The sequence below is a fragment of the Giraffa tippelskirchi genome, chromosome X (genome assembly GCF_054371585.1).
Source record: "Giraffa tippelskirchi isolate mGirTip1 chromosome X, T2T-mGirTip1v1.2.pri, whole genome shotgun sequence".
Lineage (NCBI taxonomy): Eukaryota > Metazoa > Chordata > Mammalia > Artiodactyla > Giraffidae > Giraffa > Giraffa tippelskirchi.
Genome location: NC_137289.1, coordinates 112,581,164 through 112,597,863, shown reverse-complemented (window position 1 = coordinate 112,597,863; position 16,700 = coordinate 112,581,164). Strand labels below are relative to the sequence as shown.

General features: G+C 46.1%; 1 protein-coding gene across 8 annotated transcripts in view; it reads right to left on the bottom strand.

The window, feature by feature from the left end:
* Positions 1–582: 582 nt before the first annotated feature.
* Positions 583–16,700, bottom strand: part of LOC145536231 (X-linked retinitis pigmentosa GTPase regulator-like) — a 79,762-nt gene continuing 63,644 nt past the window's right edge. For all 8 annotated transcript variants that reach the window (XM_081565145.1, XM_081565153.1, XM_081565143.1 and 5 more), the window contains one exon: positions 583–743. In XM_081565145.1, coding sequence (XP_081421271.1) covers positions 723–743 — 21 coding nt within the window. In that variant the 3' untranslated portion in view covers positions 583–722. The remainder of the gene's footprint in view (positions 744–16,700) is intronic.

Here is a 16,700-nt window from a genome sequence, read left to right as displayed (position 1 = left end):
TAAGTTCAGAGAAACAACTCACCAGTAGAAAATATTTATGGACATACTTACCTGAGCCTGCATAGAAGGTTCTTGATTAGGCTTTTTATACCTGCTGGAAGGGGTAGATTGCTGAAAATGTGTAGAGATGGAATTCTTTATCATTCAGGTTTCATTGGTCAACACACTTTACTCATCATTTCAGGAGCCAAGCCACACTCAGAAAGAGCACAATGAAATGAGCTTACGAAAATCAAGTTTTCTCATTCCCCATTCATTTCAGTACATTAGCAGCACTGGGTCCAGATTTGACCTTGGAAGGTTTACTCAGGATGAGTCTGGCTGTAATGTATGAATTAGGTAGAACTCATGGCTTGATTTTCACTTTCATCAGTAGAGCTTGGCGTTGCAGAAGTAAGGATAGTAAAGAAATTGATGAGAATAAAATGACCATTGGAGTGCTGAAGGGCATCACTTCAGAGATTTTTCAAATGCTTTTAGTTTTCTTTCATTTGTTTTTTTCTGTATTTTCTTTCAAATGGGAGCATATGCATGTTACTTTTTAAACATTTTCCTTTCTGGACAGGCAATTACAAGTGAAAATGCGTTGTCTGGTCACTTTATTATAATCGGTTCTGCAGGGCAAAAGGGAAAGTTCTCCTGGCATCAGCAGGTCTTCATTAGCACGTAAGCAAAGGATTCACCTTTATATTTAGCATCTGAATACACGACTTCATCATCTTCTAGCAGTGAATCTCCAGACTCTACAATAAAAAAGAACAGAAACTGCAGCAAGAAAAGCCACACGATATGGGTGAATATTTTGAAGCACTGCTTTGGCACAGTCCATGCAAGAGGGGCTATTAGAACGCAGGGCAAGAATGAAAGCTTCTGTGGCCATTCACAAAGGGACAGGGGACCGCTCAGAGTGAACCCGGCTGGACTGAGATTGCCAGAGCCCGTCAAGATGAGCCTCCAATGGTTTGGGAATCACCGTGTGTCCACTGGAATTTTGGACTCGGGATTGAGAGAAAGTCAACTTCACTCTGAGAAGAGGCCAATGAATATGAATCTCATGCCAGCAGAGACGCAGTAAAATGTGTGTGACTCAGGCACAGCCCAGAGTTTCTCCTTTAGTCAAAGAAAACCTGGTAGAACTGGGTGTTTATGGTACCTGAAAAGAAGTCCATCTTGTGAAACGAACTGGGGTGGAGGATAAGGAGGCAAATCAAATGTCTTAATGACAAAAGAAGTTCAAAGCTGCCTTAGTCTATTTGTAGGAAATGACTGCTGAAATTGATGATATGGATGTTTGTTCGAAACCGCTCACCCAGGCATGGCTAAAGTCAAATTTCTTGATGAGTCCTACTACCCTTGAAAACCACAACCTTAGAGAGAAAGTCTGTGTTTAATTTAAAAATTTAAACTCATTTGGAAGTTGGAACTGAATCATTATTCAAATGTTAACTGTTGAACTCCAGTGAATGGTGATTCTTAACCTTTAGAGCAGCACCAGGCCCCAAACTTCAAAGCAATAATCTTGAATTTAGAGATCTCTCCCTCTAGCCTTTCTCTTCTGATCACTGACTGTTGAATTAGCAACATCTTGATCATACATTTACCAGCAGGGACTGCAACCATCACAGGTAAGAACATTCTCCTTTATGAGTTTATTCAAAGCTCCAAACAGGACAAGAGAATCGAGTAATGGTCCTGCTCTACTTGTATCCTGGATGAGAGATGGTGAGTAGAAATTAAAAGTGATGAAGGCCAGACCATTTGGAAAGGACTTTCCCAACTAGAGAAGCCAAGTTCTGCTTCAGGTTTCTTTACCTGGTCTCTGACCACCTAGACAGGTATAAAATTACATAAACTGTTCCTTATTCCATATCAAAAAATGAACATGAAACTCTTCAGGAAAGCAATCTAGCAACATGAATTAGAAGCCTATATTCAAATCCCTTGATCCAGTGATTCCCCTTCTGGGAATCTATCCCCCAAAAAGAATATTAAATATAGAAAAAGAATTTGCATTTGTTGTATACTTGAATCTAACACAACACTGTAAATCAACTATACTCCAATTTTAAAAAATTAAAAGAATGTACAAAGATTTCTTTGCAACATCATTTAAAATAGAAAGAGACTATAAACTGACCAAACAGTCAATGTTATGGTTAAATAAACCAAAGTACATTCACTGGATATAATATAATGTAGTCATTAAAATGTTTATAAAGGGTTAAAATAGAAAAGGCTTAGGTTTATAATATTAAGTGAAAAATGTGCTGTAACAAAATTATATAAATGATATGATTTATAATAATGTAAAACAAAGTCAAAATAAACAATGCATGGAAAAGAGTCTGATCACTGGATGCTCTTCTTTCTTCTCTTCTAAATGTTCCATTATAAACATATGTTACTTTCATCATGGAAAATAAATGTTATTTATTATTCACTTAATGCAAAGAAGTGTAGTTTCCAAAATATGTTTTGAACGGATCAGAAGCTTTTAAGAAATTACTGTCCCTCCCCTCCTACCCTGCCCCCTTCCCCCAGAATCAGAGTTGAACTGGAAGTCCTCCAGAACTTGTGAATTCTCCAACTCCATATGGCATATTTCTCAGCGTTGCAAGATATGTCTCATATCAGGAGCAGTTCCCTCTTTCCAAGTCACCCTGGCCTCCATATAATCTATCCAGGCAGTAAGAGGATCTGGACTGATTCCTGGCTCTAAGCAGAGAAGACAATTGCCACAGGTTGGGCTCTTTGGGAGGTATAATACCTTACAAGATGGAGTTTAGTACACACAGTGTTTATTAGGGATCCACACCTTTGAAAGGGACAAGAAGAAAATATGTTTGGAGAGAGGGAGAAGTCAAGCTTTAAAGTCAGTCCAGTGACAGCTTCTGTGCATACACGCGTGCTAAGTCGCTTCAGCCGTGTCCAACTCTTTGTGACTCCATGGACTGTAGCCCGCCAGGCTCCTCTGTCCATGGGATTCTTCAGGCAAGAATACGGGAGTGGTTGCCATTTCCTTCTCCAGGGGCTCTTCCCAACCCAGGGATCGAACCCACGTCTCCTGTGGCTCCCGCATTGCAGGTGGTTTCTTTACCGCTGAGCCACTGGGGAAGCCTGACAGCTTCTGATGTTGGACTAAAATGGCTGTAGCTTTCTATCCCTATTTCCATCAGCCATGGGCTATGGCCCACCTCGAGGACATGAACTTCGGTGAAGCACTCCCAACAGCTGAGGCAAGCTCTTAAGGGACCAAAAGGTGACGGGTGTCTGAGAACAGCATTACCCCCAGCTGAGACAATCAGTCCTTTTGAAGGCACATCTGATCAATGCATCTCCGTGACCATCACAGAAACACTCACCGAGAATCAACTGGAGATGTGTTAACTCAAAGAAGGGACTCTCCGTAGAGATGGGACGGGACTGAGACCTACTGGAGAGATAGGGCACCTAGGGTGCACAGCTCCACTTTACCAGGACAGTGGCATTCTAAGAGTCATCACATGTTGTTTAACACAGTGAAAAATTAAACATCTAACAATAGGGGCATGGGCAAATTATCTTATATCAACAAACTATTTTATAGCCACTAATCAAGTCTGGAAAATATGTGTGAAATATAACTAACCAGGAAAGCAGATACTGCAAACTATATACAGGATGAAGTATGAAACTGAATACACACACACACACACACACACGGCTTTCCAGGTGGGGCTAGTGGTAAAGAATCTGCCTGCAGGTTTGATCCATGGTCAGGAAAATCCCCTGGAGGAGGGCACAGCAACCCTTTCCAGTATTCTTGCCTGGAGAATCCCCATGGACAGAGGAGCCTGGTGGACTACAGTCCATAGGGTTGCACAGACTCAGACAGAACTGAGGTGACTTAGCATACACATATGTATTATGTATTATATATATATAATGACATTATATATTCTATATATATATATCATATAGAATGTCACATATTCTATATGTCACATACATATGTTAAATTTGTTATATGACACATACATATGTCAAATTTGTAATATGATAAAGTGGGGGAAAGGTCAATAAATATGCTGAGATTAATTAGCTAGTTAATTAGCTTTGTATATGTATAAATCATATACAAGGAAAAACAAAAACTAAGTTAGAATCCTATCTTACGCCAAACCAAAAAATAATTTCCAGACAGTTTATAGACCTAAATTTGAAAGCCCCAAATTTGAGGAAAAGGAGGAATATCTGCATAAACATGAGGTAGGAAAAGCTATCAAACAAAACTCACAAACCATAACCCATAAAGAAAAATATGGCTACATTTCACTACACAAAAATACAAAACTCCTGTGCAATAAAAGACACATAAATAAAGTTTAAAGACAAGACCCAGTCTCGGAAAAAATATTTGGAATGTATATAATGCAGAATTATTATCCAGGATATATAAAGAAGATAGTCCAACGGGAACAAATGACAAAAATGATTAGAAGTTTTGTAGAACAGAAAATGACCTGAATTTGAAGCAAATACCATAGAATGTTAATATAAAAAAATCTTCAGGCTCACTGGTATTCAGGATAATATACATCAAGATACCAATTTATACTCAGGAGATTGGCAACAATTTAACTGTCAAGGCTGTCATGAAACAGACACTCTTTAAGTTCCATTGGTAGAAATACAATTGTACAAGTAGGCTGGAAAAACTTTGCACTTCATTTGAAACTATCCTTCAAATCAGCCCTTCCATTTCTAGACATACGCCTCAGGAATTTTGGCATAAGACAGGAGTAGCCATGTGCTAGAATGTTCCTTGCAGCATTGCCATTAGTAAAAACAGATGTATACAACCATTTCTAGAAATAAATGGAGGTGTATTATTCATACGATAAGAAGCTGTAGAAGTTCAAATGAGTGAACTTGAGCTACATAAAACAAGATGAAATCTCAAAACAATGTATGGTAAAAAAAAAAAAAAAAGCAAGTTGCATGATAAATACAGCATAAGATTAAGTATACAAAAATTTTAAATGCAGAATATAATACAATATGTTTTCTAGAGATATGCAGTAAAATGGATTGGAAAGATATACAGCAACTTTATATTAATGGCTTCCTCTGGGCAGGGAGGAAGGAGAAGGAAGCAAAATGCATACATGAGGAGCCGCTAATGTCTCAGTTCTTATAAAATATCTGAAGTAAATGTGGGAAAATACTAACATCAGTTGAATATAGATGGTGAATACTTTGCTTATATTTCAAATATTTTGCCATTTTTTAAAAGGAAGAGAGGGAGAGAGAAGAGGGAGAAAAGAAAGAAATGGGAGAAATGGGAAAGGGGGCTCAAAGAATACACCATAAACTTCCATGTTGGAGCAGTAGAATTAGAGTGAAAATTTCCACCCTTTTTTTTTCATGTTTTGTTCATTGAGCATATCATTATGTAAAATGTTTAAATATGTATATATACTTATATATATATATATATACAGGATAACTCTTAAAGACAAAAAATGGTGGACTGTGGGATCCAATACGTATGATTAATTTCATGCTGAATGGCTTCAGTTGTGTCTGACTCTTTGCAACCTTATGAATCATAGACCGCCAGGCTCCTCTGTCCATGGGATTCTCCAGGCAAGAATACTGGAGTGCGTTGCCATTGGATCTTCCCAACCCAGGGATTGAACCCGTATCTCATGTCTTCTGCACTGGCAGGCGGGTTCTTTACCACTAGCACCACCTTTCACACTACTGCAAGTCCTCACACCCCAAAGCCTTATCACACATCTAAAAGGATGGCTACACAAACAAGTTCAGGGCCAACTGCCAGAAACTGGACTTTTCTACTCTAGGTTCTAAGTTTTCTCCATTTGCCTTCACCTGCACACATAACTCCCACAGTGAGCCTTGACCCTGCCTCCAGGGGTGTCAGGGATAAACCACATGTATTGTTAAACCACACATTCAACTTAAGATGACAAGCTCAACTCTGGTGTCATTTGAAAAGTGGTAGATGTTTGCCTAGAGAAAGGAGCCCTCTAGGTTACACCATGAGACAAGTCTTTATAATGAGCTAAAAGGAGATATAAGGATGGTTTGCATCATCACCCACAAGAAAGCAGTCTCCCTGGCACAGCAAAGCAGCTCTTCTGTTCATTGGTTTCTTTGGATTGTTCACTCAAACCCAAAACTAGGCATTCTCATTCCCAGTGGTTCAGTGGTAAAGAATACACCTACAATGCAGGAGACATGGGTTCAATCCCTGGGTTGGGAAGATCCCCCTGGAGACGGAAGTGGCAACCCACTCCAGCATCCTTGCCTGGAGAATTCCGTGGACAGAGGAGCCTGGTGGGCTACAGTATATGGAGATGCAAAAGAATCAGACATGACTTAGCAACTGAACAGCAGCAGCAGCAGGATACTGTACTGAAAGTGTTATCAATAAGAAAATGCCAGATGAAAAGGTCCTGCTTTTCCCAGTGTCCACTTAAAAAATATTCACAACCTGAGAGTTATGTTTTATTCGGTGCGAATTTTTAGGATTTCAAGCCGGGAGATACCATCTCCAGTAACCCTGAGAGAAATGCTCTGAGGAGGTGAGGGGAGGGGCCAGGTTATGTAGAAGTTTTGCAAGAAAGAGCAGGTAGGGACTTCCCAGGTGGTCCAGTGGCTAAGAGTCCCTGCTTCCAACCTGAGTAGGTGGCTCAGGTTTCATCCCTGGTAAGGGAACTGTGATCCTGCATGCTGCAACTAAGAGTTCTCACAGGGCATATAAATAAATGAAAATAAATATTAAAAACACCAAAGGGCAGGTAGTCTGAACATCAAAAGATTATCATTAATTAAAACTAGATAACCCACGTTAGAAATTCAGTGCTTTTCTATCTATGGGAAGATGCAAGTCTGGGCTCACTGAAATCATTCCTTTGATATGCACCTCAGCTGTCTGGGGCCAGTACCCAGTGTTTTTACATCCTGGGTTTTCTCAGGGCTCACTGTAGGGAATGGCTGCAGTCAAGATGGCAGGAATTCTTTTCTTTCCTGAGTTTCCCACCAGCTCACACTGGAGGGCTGCAATCACTCATGGCTGTGACATCCATGTTTACTGTTAGGGCAGAAAATATGCCATTTCTCACTAGCATTCTCCTTTTGAATGCAGAGGAGTTCTATCAGCTGATTACATGTTTTAAACCCAGATAGAAATTTCTACCCTAACCCGCTCCCAATGAGACTTTAATTGTATATCCTGAGCCAGGTGTTCAGCTCCTAATACTTATCTCCAAATGCAGCATTTGAAAAGACTGCTCTGGCTGGTGAGGTCTGGTTTGGCTTTCAGCCATCCTCACTTGGTTTTCCTGGCTGGTGAAACCACACACTTTACCAGTTTTCACCAAGCATCAGATTCATGGAGCCTTTCTTAGTGGCCACAGCGCTTTTTCTCTATCTTCAGCCTTGCTTGCAAAAAGGAGGTACAATGAACCTCAAAAATCTCAGATGTAAATGAGGTTTCAAGAGTTCATTACAAACAGAATAAAATGGAAATGCAAAGCAAAACCACAAAGAGATACCTGTCAGAATGGCTATTCTCCAAAAGACAAGAAGCACCAAGTGTTCGCAAGGATGTGGAGAAAAGGGAATCCTTATGTGCTATTGGTGAGAAAATAAACTGGGGCAGCCACTATGGAAAAACAGCATGGAGGTTCCTCAAAAAACTAAAAGTACAACTACCATATGCGTTCAGTTGCTAAGTTGCGTCCGACTCTTGAGACTCCATGGACTGTAGCCCACCAGGCTCCTCTGTCCATGGGATTCTCCAGGAAAGAATACTGGAGTGGGTTGTCATTTCCTTCTCCAGGGGATCTTCCCAACCCAGGGATCAAACCTGGGTCTCCTGCCTTGCAGGCAGATTCTTTGCCATCTGAGTCACCAGGGAAGGACTATCATTAATAATACTGTATTGAGAGTAGATCTTAACAGTTCTCATCACAAGAAAAAAAATCTTGTAACTATGTACAGTGATGCATGGTAACTAGACTTACTGTGGTCACCATTGTGCAGTGTGTACAAATATCAAATCACTATGCTGTACACCCAAAACTAATGTTATATGTCAATTGCACATCAATAAAAGCAAAAACAAAGAACAGAGTAAGAAATCCTATCTTACAGACATACAAACACAATCCAACATAGACAACTTAGCTATGAACTTTCCATATACTTCATGTGGGTTTCTATAGACACTGCATCTTGGTAGGCTACAAAGAGTAAATCAGAGAGCCAGAAAAGCTGCATCAAATTCAAAGATGGAAGAACTCCAGAGACCTTCTAGGAGTGGGACTGGGAATGATTTTCTCTCTCTCTGACAGTTTCCCTATTAAATCTCAGATGTTTATACAATAGGGGGAGAAGTGCTGATGGGCCTTCTCAATCCCCATCTCCCTCTTTCAGAGATTCCTGATTCCAGGCCTCTTACCAGAGACACAACGTACACTTGCTAAGAGACTGCCTCTGAAATGATCTTCAAAATCTGTCACTCAGGACTTACGGTGAACTTGGCTGACAGGACTTGCCTTGGGACCCACAGGCCTAGAGAGTCTCCCCTCCCCAGACTTCCAAAACCTCTGGCTTGGACTGAAATCTGCTCCTTTGGAATCATCAGCCCCAGCAGAGCACATTTCCTGAAAGATCCCATTGGGATGTGCCAAGTTGGGGGCAGCCTGCAGGCTGGCACTGGAGGAAGGAGCCGGGCCAACCAGGGCCAGTTCCCAAAAGTAGTGAGCGCCCAAGCTGGAAACCCATGACTCTGTGGGTGGCTGGGCTCTGGCAGCAAGCTATGCGGTAGAAGGAAGGAGAGCAGAGGGCAGGGTGAGAGAGGGGAGGAAGGTCAGATGGAAAAAGGAAAGAGGCCACTTGCCTAAGAAAGGCTCCACCAGATGCACGGGCGGCTTAGAGATGCCTCCCAATTCAGCAGGAAAAGCCACCTCTAACTTCTCAACTTCTCCCCCTGCTGCCTGTCCAGTGCGGGCTTCTCCCTCCCCTCTAGTTTCACAGTAACCTGATTCCCGCTTTGGGGGTGGGTGGGAATGATTCCACCTGGGGGACAGGGGAATGGCACTTGCCTGGCACAGAGGATAAAGTCTCCTTTCCACTTTGCCCTGAATCAGTTCCTACAAAAAAGAGTCAGCTGGAAACAAAAGTTCCTGATTATCACTTCACACGTTGGATTCATTCACTCATTAGTGGATGTGCAGGGAATGTCCAGCAGCCAGCCTTACATCTCCCCAGCATGCTACCTGGGAACCCTCCCCCTCCAACCTTCACCCACAACTCTGTAGGTTCGCTTTTCAGACCCCAAATTTAAACTGCCCACAGTACTGAAAGTAAAGCCAGATATCTGCCGACCCCATAGTCCACATCACCCACTTTCCCATTAACACTAAGTTAAAATGCGCCCATGGATTTCTTCTTTCCAGGGCGACACGGATGCATCCGTGTTTCCCAGCTCCCCTGAAGCTCTTTGTTATCTTAAGCCTCTCGGATGAGGGACTTGGCTGCATTTTTTAAAAGGGCATTTCCAAAGAAGGTTTTGTCAACACCAGGAGAGCCCTAACAAACACCTGGGTCCCCTTAGATGCTACAGACCACGCCTTCCAGAAACCAGAAGCCCCACCCCCTGTCTAGCAAAGCCCACGTGCTAACCAAGCGCTTGCCACATGTCACCACTCTCAGCTGGCACCTCTCTCCCAGCGGTGCAGACTTTCTCGGAATCCCCAGCAGGGGTGGGGGGGCGGAATGCGGGAGAGGCCCCGCCCGCGCCGTCCACTAGAGTCCTTCTAGGGCGACTCCTGCCCTGCAGCCCCAGGGGATGGCCTGGGACCTCGAGTGGGAGGGGGTAGGTGCTCCTTCCAGCACAAGCTGTCAGCCCCCTGGGTCCCAGCCGCCAGCAACCGCAGGAGAGGCAACTCCTGGAGGTAAGAAAGTAGCCCGCGGCCAAACGTCTCTTGGTCGCCTCTAGCGCCTACGTGGGTTTGATTGACCCCCTGGAACTCCGGGCGCAGAGGGTCCGTCGGCTCCCGGCGACCGGCTGACAATCGGCTCTCCCCTCCCGATGCCCGGACGCTAGCCCCACTCCGCGTCCCCCCATCCCGGGGGGGCGAAAAACGAAGTCGGCGCAAACAAAGGGCGCCTCGCACCACCCGCCGGCCAAGCCGGGGATGGGGGTGGTCCCCGGCACCCCGCTGGGGAGGCTGGCCCGCCGCCGGCCCTACCTGGGAAGCCGCGGCTCGGCGGGACTTGTAGCAGCAGCGGCAAGAGCAGCAGCAGCGCGGGCCGGAGTGAGGGGCTCCCCATCTCAGCTGCGCGGCGCGCGTCCCGGAGGCGGGAGGAGATCGACCGGACCGAGACTGCGCCGCGGAGCGGCGGAGGCAGAACTTGAAAACTCCTCCTCTCGCCTGTCTCCCTCCCTCCCTCCCGCCCCCGGCCAACCCTCCTTCCTCCGCCTCCCCGGAGCGCTGGCGCGGCTGGGGCTCCGACCCACCCCTTCCTTTTGTGCCAGCGCTTCTTCTGGAGCGGGGCTGACACCTCCGACCCCTCTCCGGGGTGCCGGAGCGCGCCAGGGGCGTGCCCTAGTAAACCGAACTATCCCAAAGTATCTCTGGGTTTCCCAGTTTGTGCCCTTTCACTCCAAGTGCACACACCGGTTGCTCGATCCCCTCCCAGATGCGGGGCCCCTAGCTCCATGTCATCTATGCAGAGAGCTGCGTGAGTCGCAGGCAAAGAGAAGAGACAACCGCGGCGGGTGATCATGGCCAAGTTCGCGGATTTGACCCTCCCGATCACGCCTCAAGTTTGCTGTTATTATGCCCACCCTCTCCGAAAAGAAACGCCGCTTAGAAACCCGCAGGTGTTCACGGTTACGGACAGAGCGGAGATTGAACTTAGGTGTGTGGTTGCGCCGGCGCCAACGTCCGTGCTATGGCTTTTTGGTTTCTCTTTAGCGAAGGAATAAATCAAGGGCTGCCCGGGTGCGTGCGGGCTGCACTGCGGTTTGGGGTGAGGCTTGAGGTACTCTTTCCAAGGTTGGCTAATGGGCGGGCACAAGGCCCAGAAAGTTCCCCGTCTCACCCACAGCCTGGGAATCCAGCTGTTGTAGTTTCTTGCAATAAGAGTTCCCCATTTCCTGGATTGTTCGTACCCCTAGGACACCACGATCAGCCTGGAGCCTCCACCCTGTGGGCTGGCGTCAGGATAGGGTTTCTTGGCTGCCTGCAGGACGGATCTGGTTTCTTCTTCTAGGCTTTCTCTCTCTCTCTCTCTTTTTCTGTAAACACCTAAGGCAGGGACCTCCCCCCTTTCCTGCCAGAAGATCTTAGCTAAGACAGATTCCAGCTAGGGCTGCTGCTTCAGTTGTGCCCTGCACATTGAGCGAAGGTCCTGGAGGAAGGGGCAAGGGCGCCAACATCCAGCAACCTCTGGGGCCACTGAGCCCTGTACCATGGCAGAGGCCATGTTCATTGCGGAAAGGCAGCTTTCTCCTCGCCTCAGCAGTCTGGTCTGTTAGCTAGACGAAGGGCCCTGGGAATATCCATCCAGAAGGGTTTCAGTTTTTTTAATCTAGATGGCTTGCTCTTTCCCCAGTTCTCACAAAAGACTCTGCCTTGAACTTCCATCTTATCCTCTCTGGTGCCTGGGAGCCTTCTCTCCATCTCCTGGGCGTTTCTCCATTGCTGCTGCCTCCTCACCGAGCGGACAACCCTTCAGTAACCCTCTGATCACAAGACAATGAAGGTGGTCAGGCTCTTCCTGGGCCTCCATCTCACCAGACTCTCCAGGGAGTGGTTCTCAATCCTGTCCACCCAGGAGAGAAACCTTAGGGGAGCTTCATGGAAATACCCTATCTGGGCTCCACCCCAGCCAGACCAGTGAAACTAGAATCTTCAGGGATGTGGCCTGGCCTTTGAGCAGATGGATCATCCCCTTGCCCCCATGCTCCAGTAGTGCAGGTTTTAGAACGGGATAAATTCTAAGTCAAGGATTCTCAGCCCAAGCACTATTGACATTTGCGGCTGGACCATTCTTGGTTGGGGAGGGTGCCTGCTCTGTGTACTGAAGGATGTTTCAGTTGCATCCCTGGCCTCTGTGCCCCTGAGAACAAGCAGCAGGCCCTCAATTTGTTTCTGTTGTGACAATCAACGCATGTCTCCAGGAGCTGTCGGGTATCTTCTAGCACAAAAACTAGCCCCGATCAAGAACCCCTGTTGGAGGCTCATGAGCAAAGGTTTATGGGTACCCCAAAATTCCAGGCCCAGGTTAGTCTGACGGTGGCCTTCCTTTCCTATATCACCTCTGAGACAAGCTCTGCTCACAAAACCCAGCATGCATTTTATTACTGAGTGGACAAGGAACACCTGGCTCTCGCCTAGCACCTGAATCTGGCTGATAACAAGCAACACCACACTGTTAAGAGCTGCTTTCTTTGCTGCTGCTGCTGCTGCTAAGTCGCTTCAGTCGTGTCCAACTCTGTGCGACCCCATAGATGGCAGCCCACCAGGCTCTGCCGTCCCTGGGATTCTCCAGGCAAGAATACTGGAGTGGGTTGCCATTTACTTCTGTGCATGAAAGGGAAAAGTGAAAGTCAAGTCGCTCAGTCGTGTCTGCCTCTTAGCGACCACATGGACTTTAGCCTACCAGGATCCTCCGTCCATGGGATTTTCCAGGCAAGAGTACTGGAGTGGGGTGACATTGCCTTCGAACAAACTCCAACCAGATTTATAATAATAATTACAATAACTAGTATTACTATTTATAATTATTATATACAGGACTCTCTGGCAGAAGGGATGAGGGAAGAGGGAAGCGTAGGAGAAATTATCCATCCTCTTCACAGGGTCTCGTTAGACAATAGGATGGTTAGGTAGATTCATAATCTGTCAAGCAACTGAACCTAGCAGAGCGGGTCATGAATGGATGCAAATAGGAGGAGAAGTCACCCAGGGAGTGCCACAGAGCTCTGATCTCGTCCTGTCCTGCTGGTCATAGCTACTAACGAGTTGGGAAAAGGCACTGTTGGCATGAGGCACAGAGATAGGTAAGAAATAGGTTCCAAGCATCTCTAATAAGCAAGAATGCTGTATTGACTCTGAACACTAAAAAATAATGATAGGACCTCCCTAGGGGCACAGTGGATAAAAATCCACCTGCCAATGCAGGGAACACGGGTTCTATCCCTCCGGGAAGATCTCATAAGCCCTGAGCGGCTAAGCCCGAGAGCCACGACTACTGAAGTCTGTGCTCTAGAGCCTGTGCTCCACAAGGAGAGAGGCCACCGCAATGAGAAGCCTGCTCTCTGCAACGAAGAAGCAGCCCTCGCTCACTGCAACTAGAGCAACCCCACGTGCAGCAAAGAAGACCCAGCACAGTCATAAATAAATAAGAAGTTAATAAAGATAAATATGATGCCCTACATGAGATCTCAAAATTCAACCACACAGACTCAGAATACAGGAAACGTGGCCTCTCAGCAGTACCTACCACACTTAGTTGCCTACAGGCTATGACAGCCTTGCCAGGCACCTCAGGGCGCTGCTGACAGAGCTGCTGACAGAGCCTGTTCTATCCTCGGAAGCATTCCTGATTGCTGGGCAAAGTGCTGAAAGTGAGGAGAAGGGAACACAGCCTACGCCCCACACAGGGGGTGGGGGGTGGGAAGAGGTGTCTTTTCACCGATTACAGTGTGGAGGAGGCTGGATTAAACAGCACAGCCTTGTCCCCTGAGTTAGAGCAGAATGACCCACAGTGGAGAAAGAAGGAAAAGGAGTCGCAGGATTCCCCGACCCGCCACTCTCTTCCTTGAACTTGTAGACTCAGAGATGCCACTGAAGCAGAATCTGGCAGCCCCCTACCTACCGCAGGAGAGAGCTTTTCTGAGCATGTCAGTCAAGGCCCTTCCCTTGTGAGCCTCTGCCGTCTTCCCACACCTCCTTATCCCCCACCCTCACAACCCAGTCCTTCTCTTCACACATCCTTCCAGAGTAAAAGACCTGAAGCTTAAGGGGAACATTGTTGGCTCACTGTACCTTAGGAAATGGGAGTGGAATCAAAGTCAAGGAGACACTCAGGAGGGATGAGACTTAAGACAGTGCTTCTCAGACTAGCTGTGCATGCGTGCGTGCTAAGTCGCTTCAGTTGTGTCCGACTACTTGCGACCCATGGACTGTAGCCCACCAGGCTCCTCTGTCCATGGAATTCTCCAGGCAAGAATACTGAAGTGGGTTGCCATGCTCTTCTCTAGGGCATCTTCCTGACCCAGGGATCAAACCCAGGTCTCCTGCATTGCAGGCAGATTCCTTACGCACTAGCCACCTGGAAACTAGCTGTGGTGAAGGACTGTTTTTCCAAAATTCTCAATCCAAGATTGGGATTAGCAGAGGCAAACTATTACATATAGGATGAATAAACAACAAGGTCCTGTATAGCACAGGGAACTATATTCAATATCCCCTGATAAACCATTAACAGAAAAAGAACATGAAAAGGAATGCATATATATGTATTACTGAGTCACTCTGCTGTACACCTGAAACTAACATAACACTGCAAATCAACTATACTCACATAAAATAAATTTTAAAAAATTCCCAATCCATCATTGATCAAGGCTTTTATAAAATCAATGAATATAACTCCCTAGAAAAATAAAATGGGAATAAGTCAGAGAGTGGCATTAGGGACCACACTTTGAGTAGCACAGTTATAGTGGGTTTAATTGTTTCCATCCTGCACTTATACAAACTACAGACCACACTAGACTCCAGGTTTCTGAGAACTCAAGACTCGAAGGACAAGGAGATGCGACTGCAGTCTATTGGAATCGTGCTAAATGAATGCCAGAAGGGTAGGGCGAGTTTGGCTGGTACCATTGCTCTCTGATACCTGCTACAAATCTAGATCTGAGAGGGTTAACATAAGAGTGCTCAAGGTCAAGATCAAAAAAAGCTACAGGCAGTCTGTTTACAACCCCCTGGCTTAAAGAGATTTCTTCTCTTTCTAGAATAAATATTCAGAGTGATACAATACAAGCTCTAAGGGATGAAAATTTCTGCAGCATAAGGGAAAAGGAATATTTTGACTCTTAACGATTCAAAGGAAAACATCTCATTTACGAAAATAATCAGCTACCAAAAAAAGGAAAGGCAGTTTTAGAAACTATTTGGTGTATTCAGCAAAAGATTCAAGAAGAATACTCTTATATAGTAGGAGTAGGGGGTCATACAGGCTTCCCTGGTGGCTCAATTGGTAAAGGACCCACCTGCAATGGGGGTTGCAGGCGCACTGCAACCTGGTTTCGATTCCTGGGTCGGGAAGATCCCAAGGAGGAGGGCATGGCAACCCACTCCAGTATTCTTGCCTGGAGAACCACCATGGACAGGGGAGCCTGGTGGGCTGCAGTCCATGGGGTCACAAAGAGTCGGACATGACTGAAACGACTGAGCACACATACAGAAAATTGAGAAATATAAGAATGCAAAGATTCAAATATGAAATTAATGCCTTTGGTCAGGCTTGGAAGTTATTATTCCTGTCATGACAACAAGAGAAAACTGGGTAAACAAAAATTCATGACTTTTCTTGGAGTCAACAAAGAACTGAGTTTTCAGGCAAATCACCACCCATCTAGAAACACAGGCAGATCCAGACAGTCACAGCCAAGATCTGCTTACCTGGAGCAGAAGACACGCTGGAGTCATACAGTGGTTGCTGCTGCTGCTGCTAAGTCGCTTCAGTCATGTCCAACTCTGTGCGACCCCACAGACGGCAGCCCACCAGCACCCCCTGTCGCTGGGATTCTCCAGGCAAGAACACTGGAGTGGGTTGCCATTTCCTTCTCCAATGCATGAAAGTGAAAAGTGAAAGTGAAGTCGCTCAGTTGTGTCCAACTCTTAACGACCCCATGGACTGCAGCCTACCAGGCTCCTCTTTCCATAGGATTTTCCAGGCAAGAGTACTGGAGTGGGGTGCCATTGCCTTCTCCCGTACACTGGTTAGGTATGTCGTAATGGCAATTTAGAAAAATGGCTGAGGGCTGAGTGCAGACTAATGGGAGAGTGAGAAACTGCTGGGGGTGACGTCATAGCAGAGATTCCCACACTGCCATAGGCTTTAACTTCAGGAACCCCACCAGGTTTTTCATGGGGAAGGGCCAAAAAAGTCCCCCTCCTGCTCTGGCAGAGAGAAGGGATGAGTAATCCTTCTGAAATATGCTCAGAGGCTTCTCCAGGGAAAGGGACTACTTGAAGAGGCCTACCTGACTTTTCCAGAGCCTTATTTCAACTCTAAGAATGACTCAATGATGAAGTCCCAGAAAAAAATATCATTTGGGGAACTCCTTGTGTGGTTCTGGAGGGATCTACTGACCATAGACTCTCCAAATCACGGTCATAGGTGTGGTCCCATGAATCACGCTGGGTCAACAGAACTTGAGTCCAAGGCCCCTGGAATTAGAGGGGTCAGCACAGGCCTCAGGCTAGCCAACCAGGGGCTTGCTGCTGCTGCTGCTGCTAAGTCGCTTCAGTCGTGTCCGACTCTGTGCGACCCCATAGACAGCAGCGCACCAGGCTCCTCCGTCCATGGGATTTTCCAGGCAAGAGTACTGGAGTGGGGTGCCACTGCCTTCTCCGGAATGTGACCTAAGACATGCTAGTTTT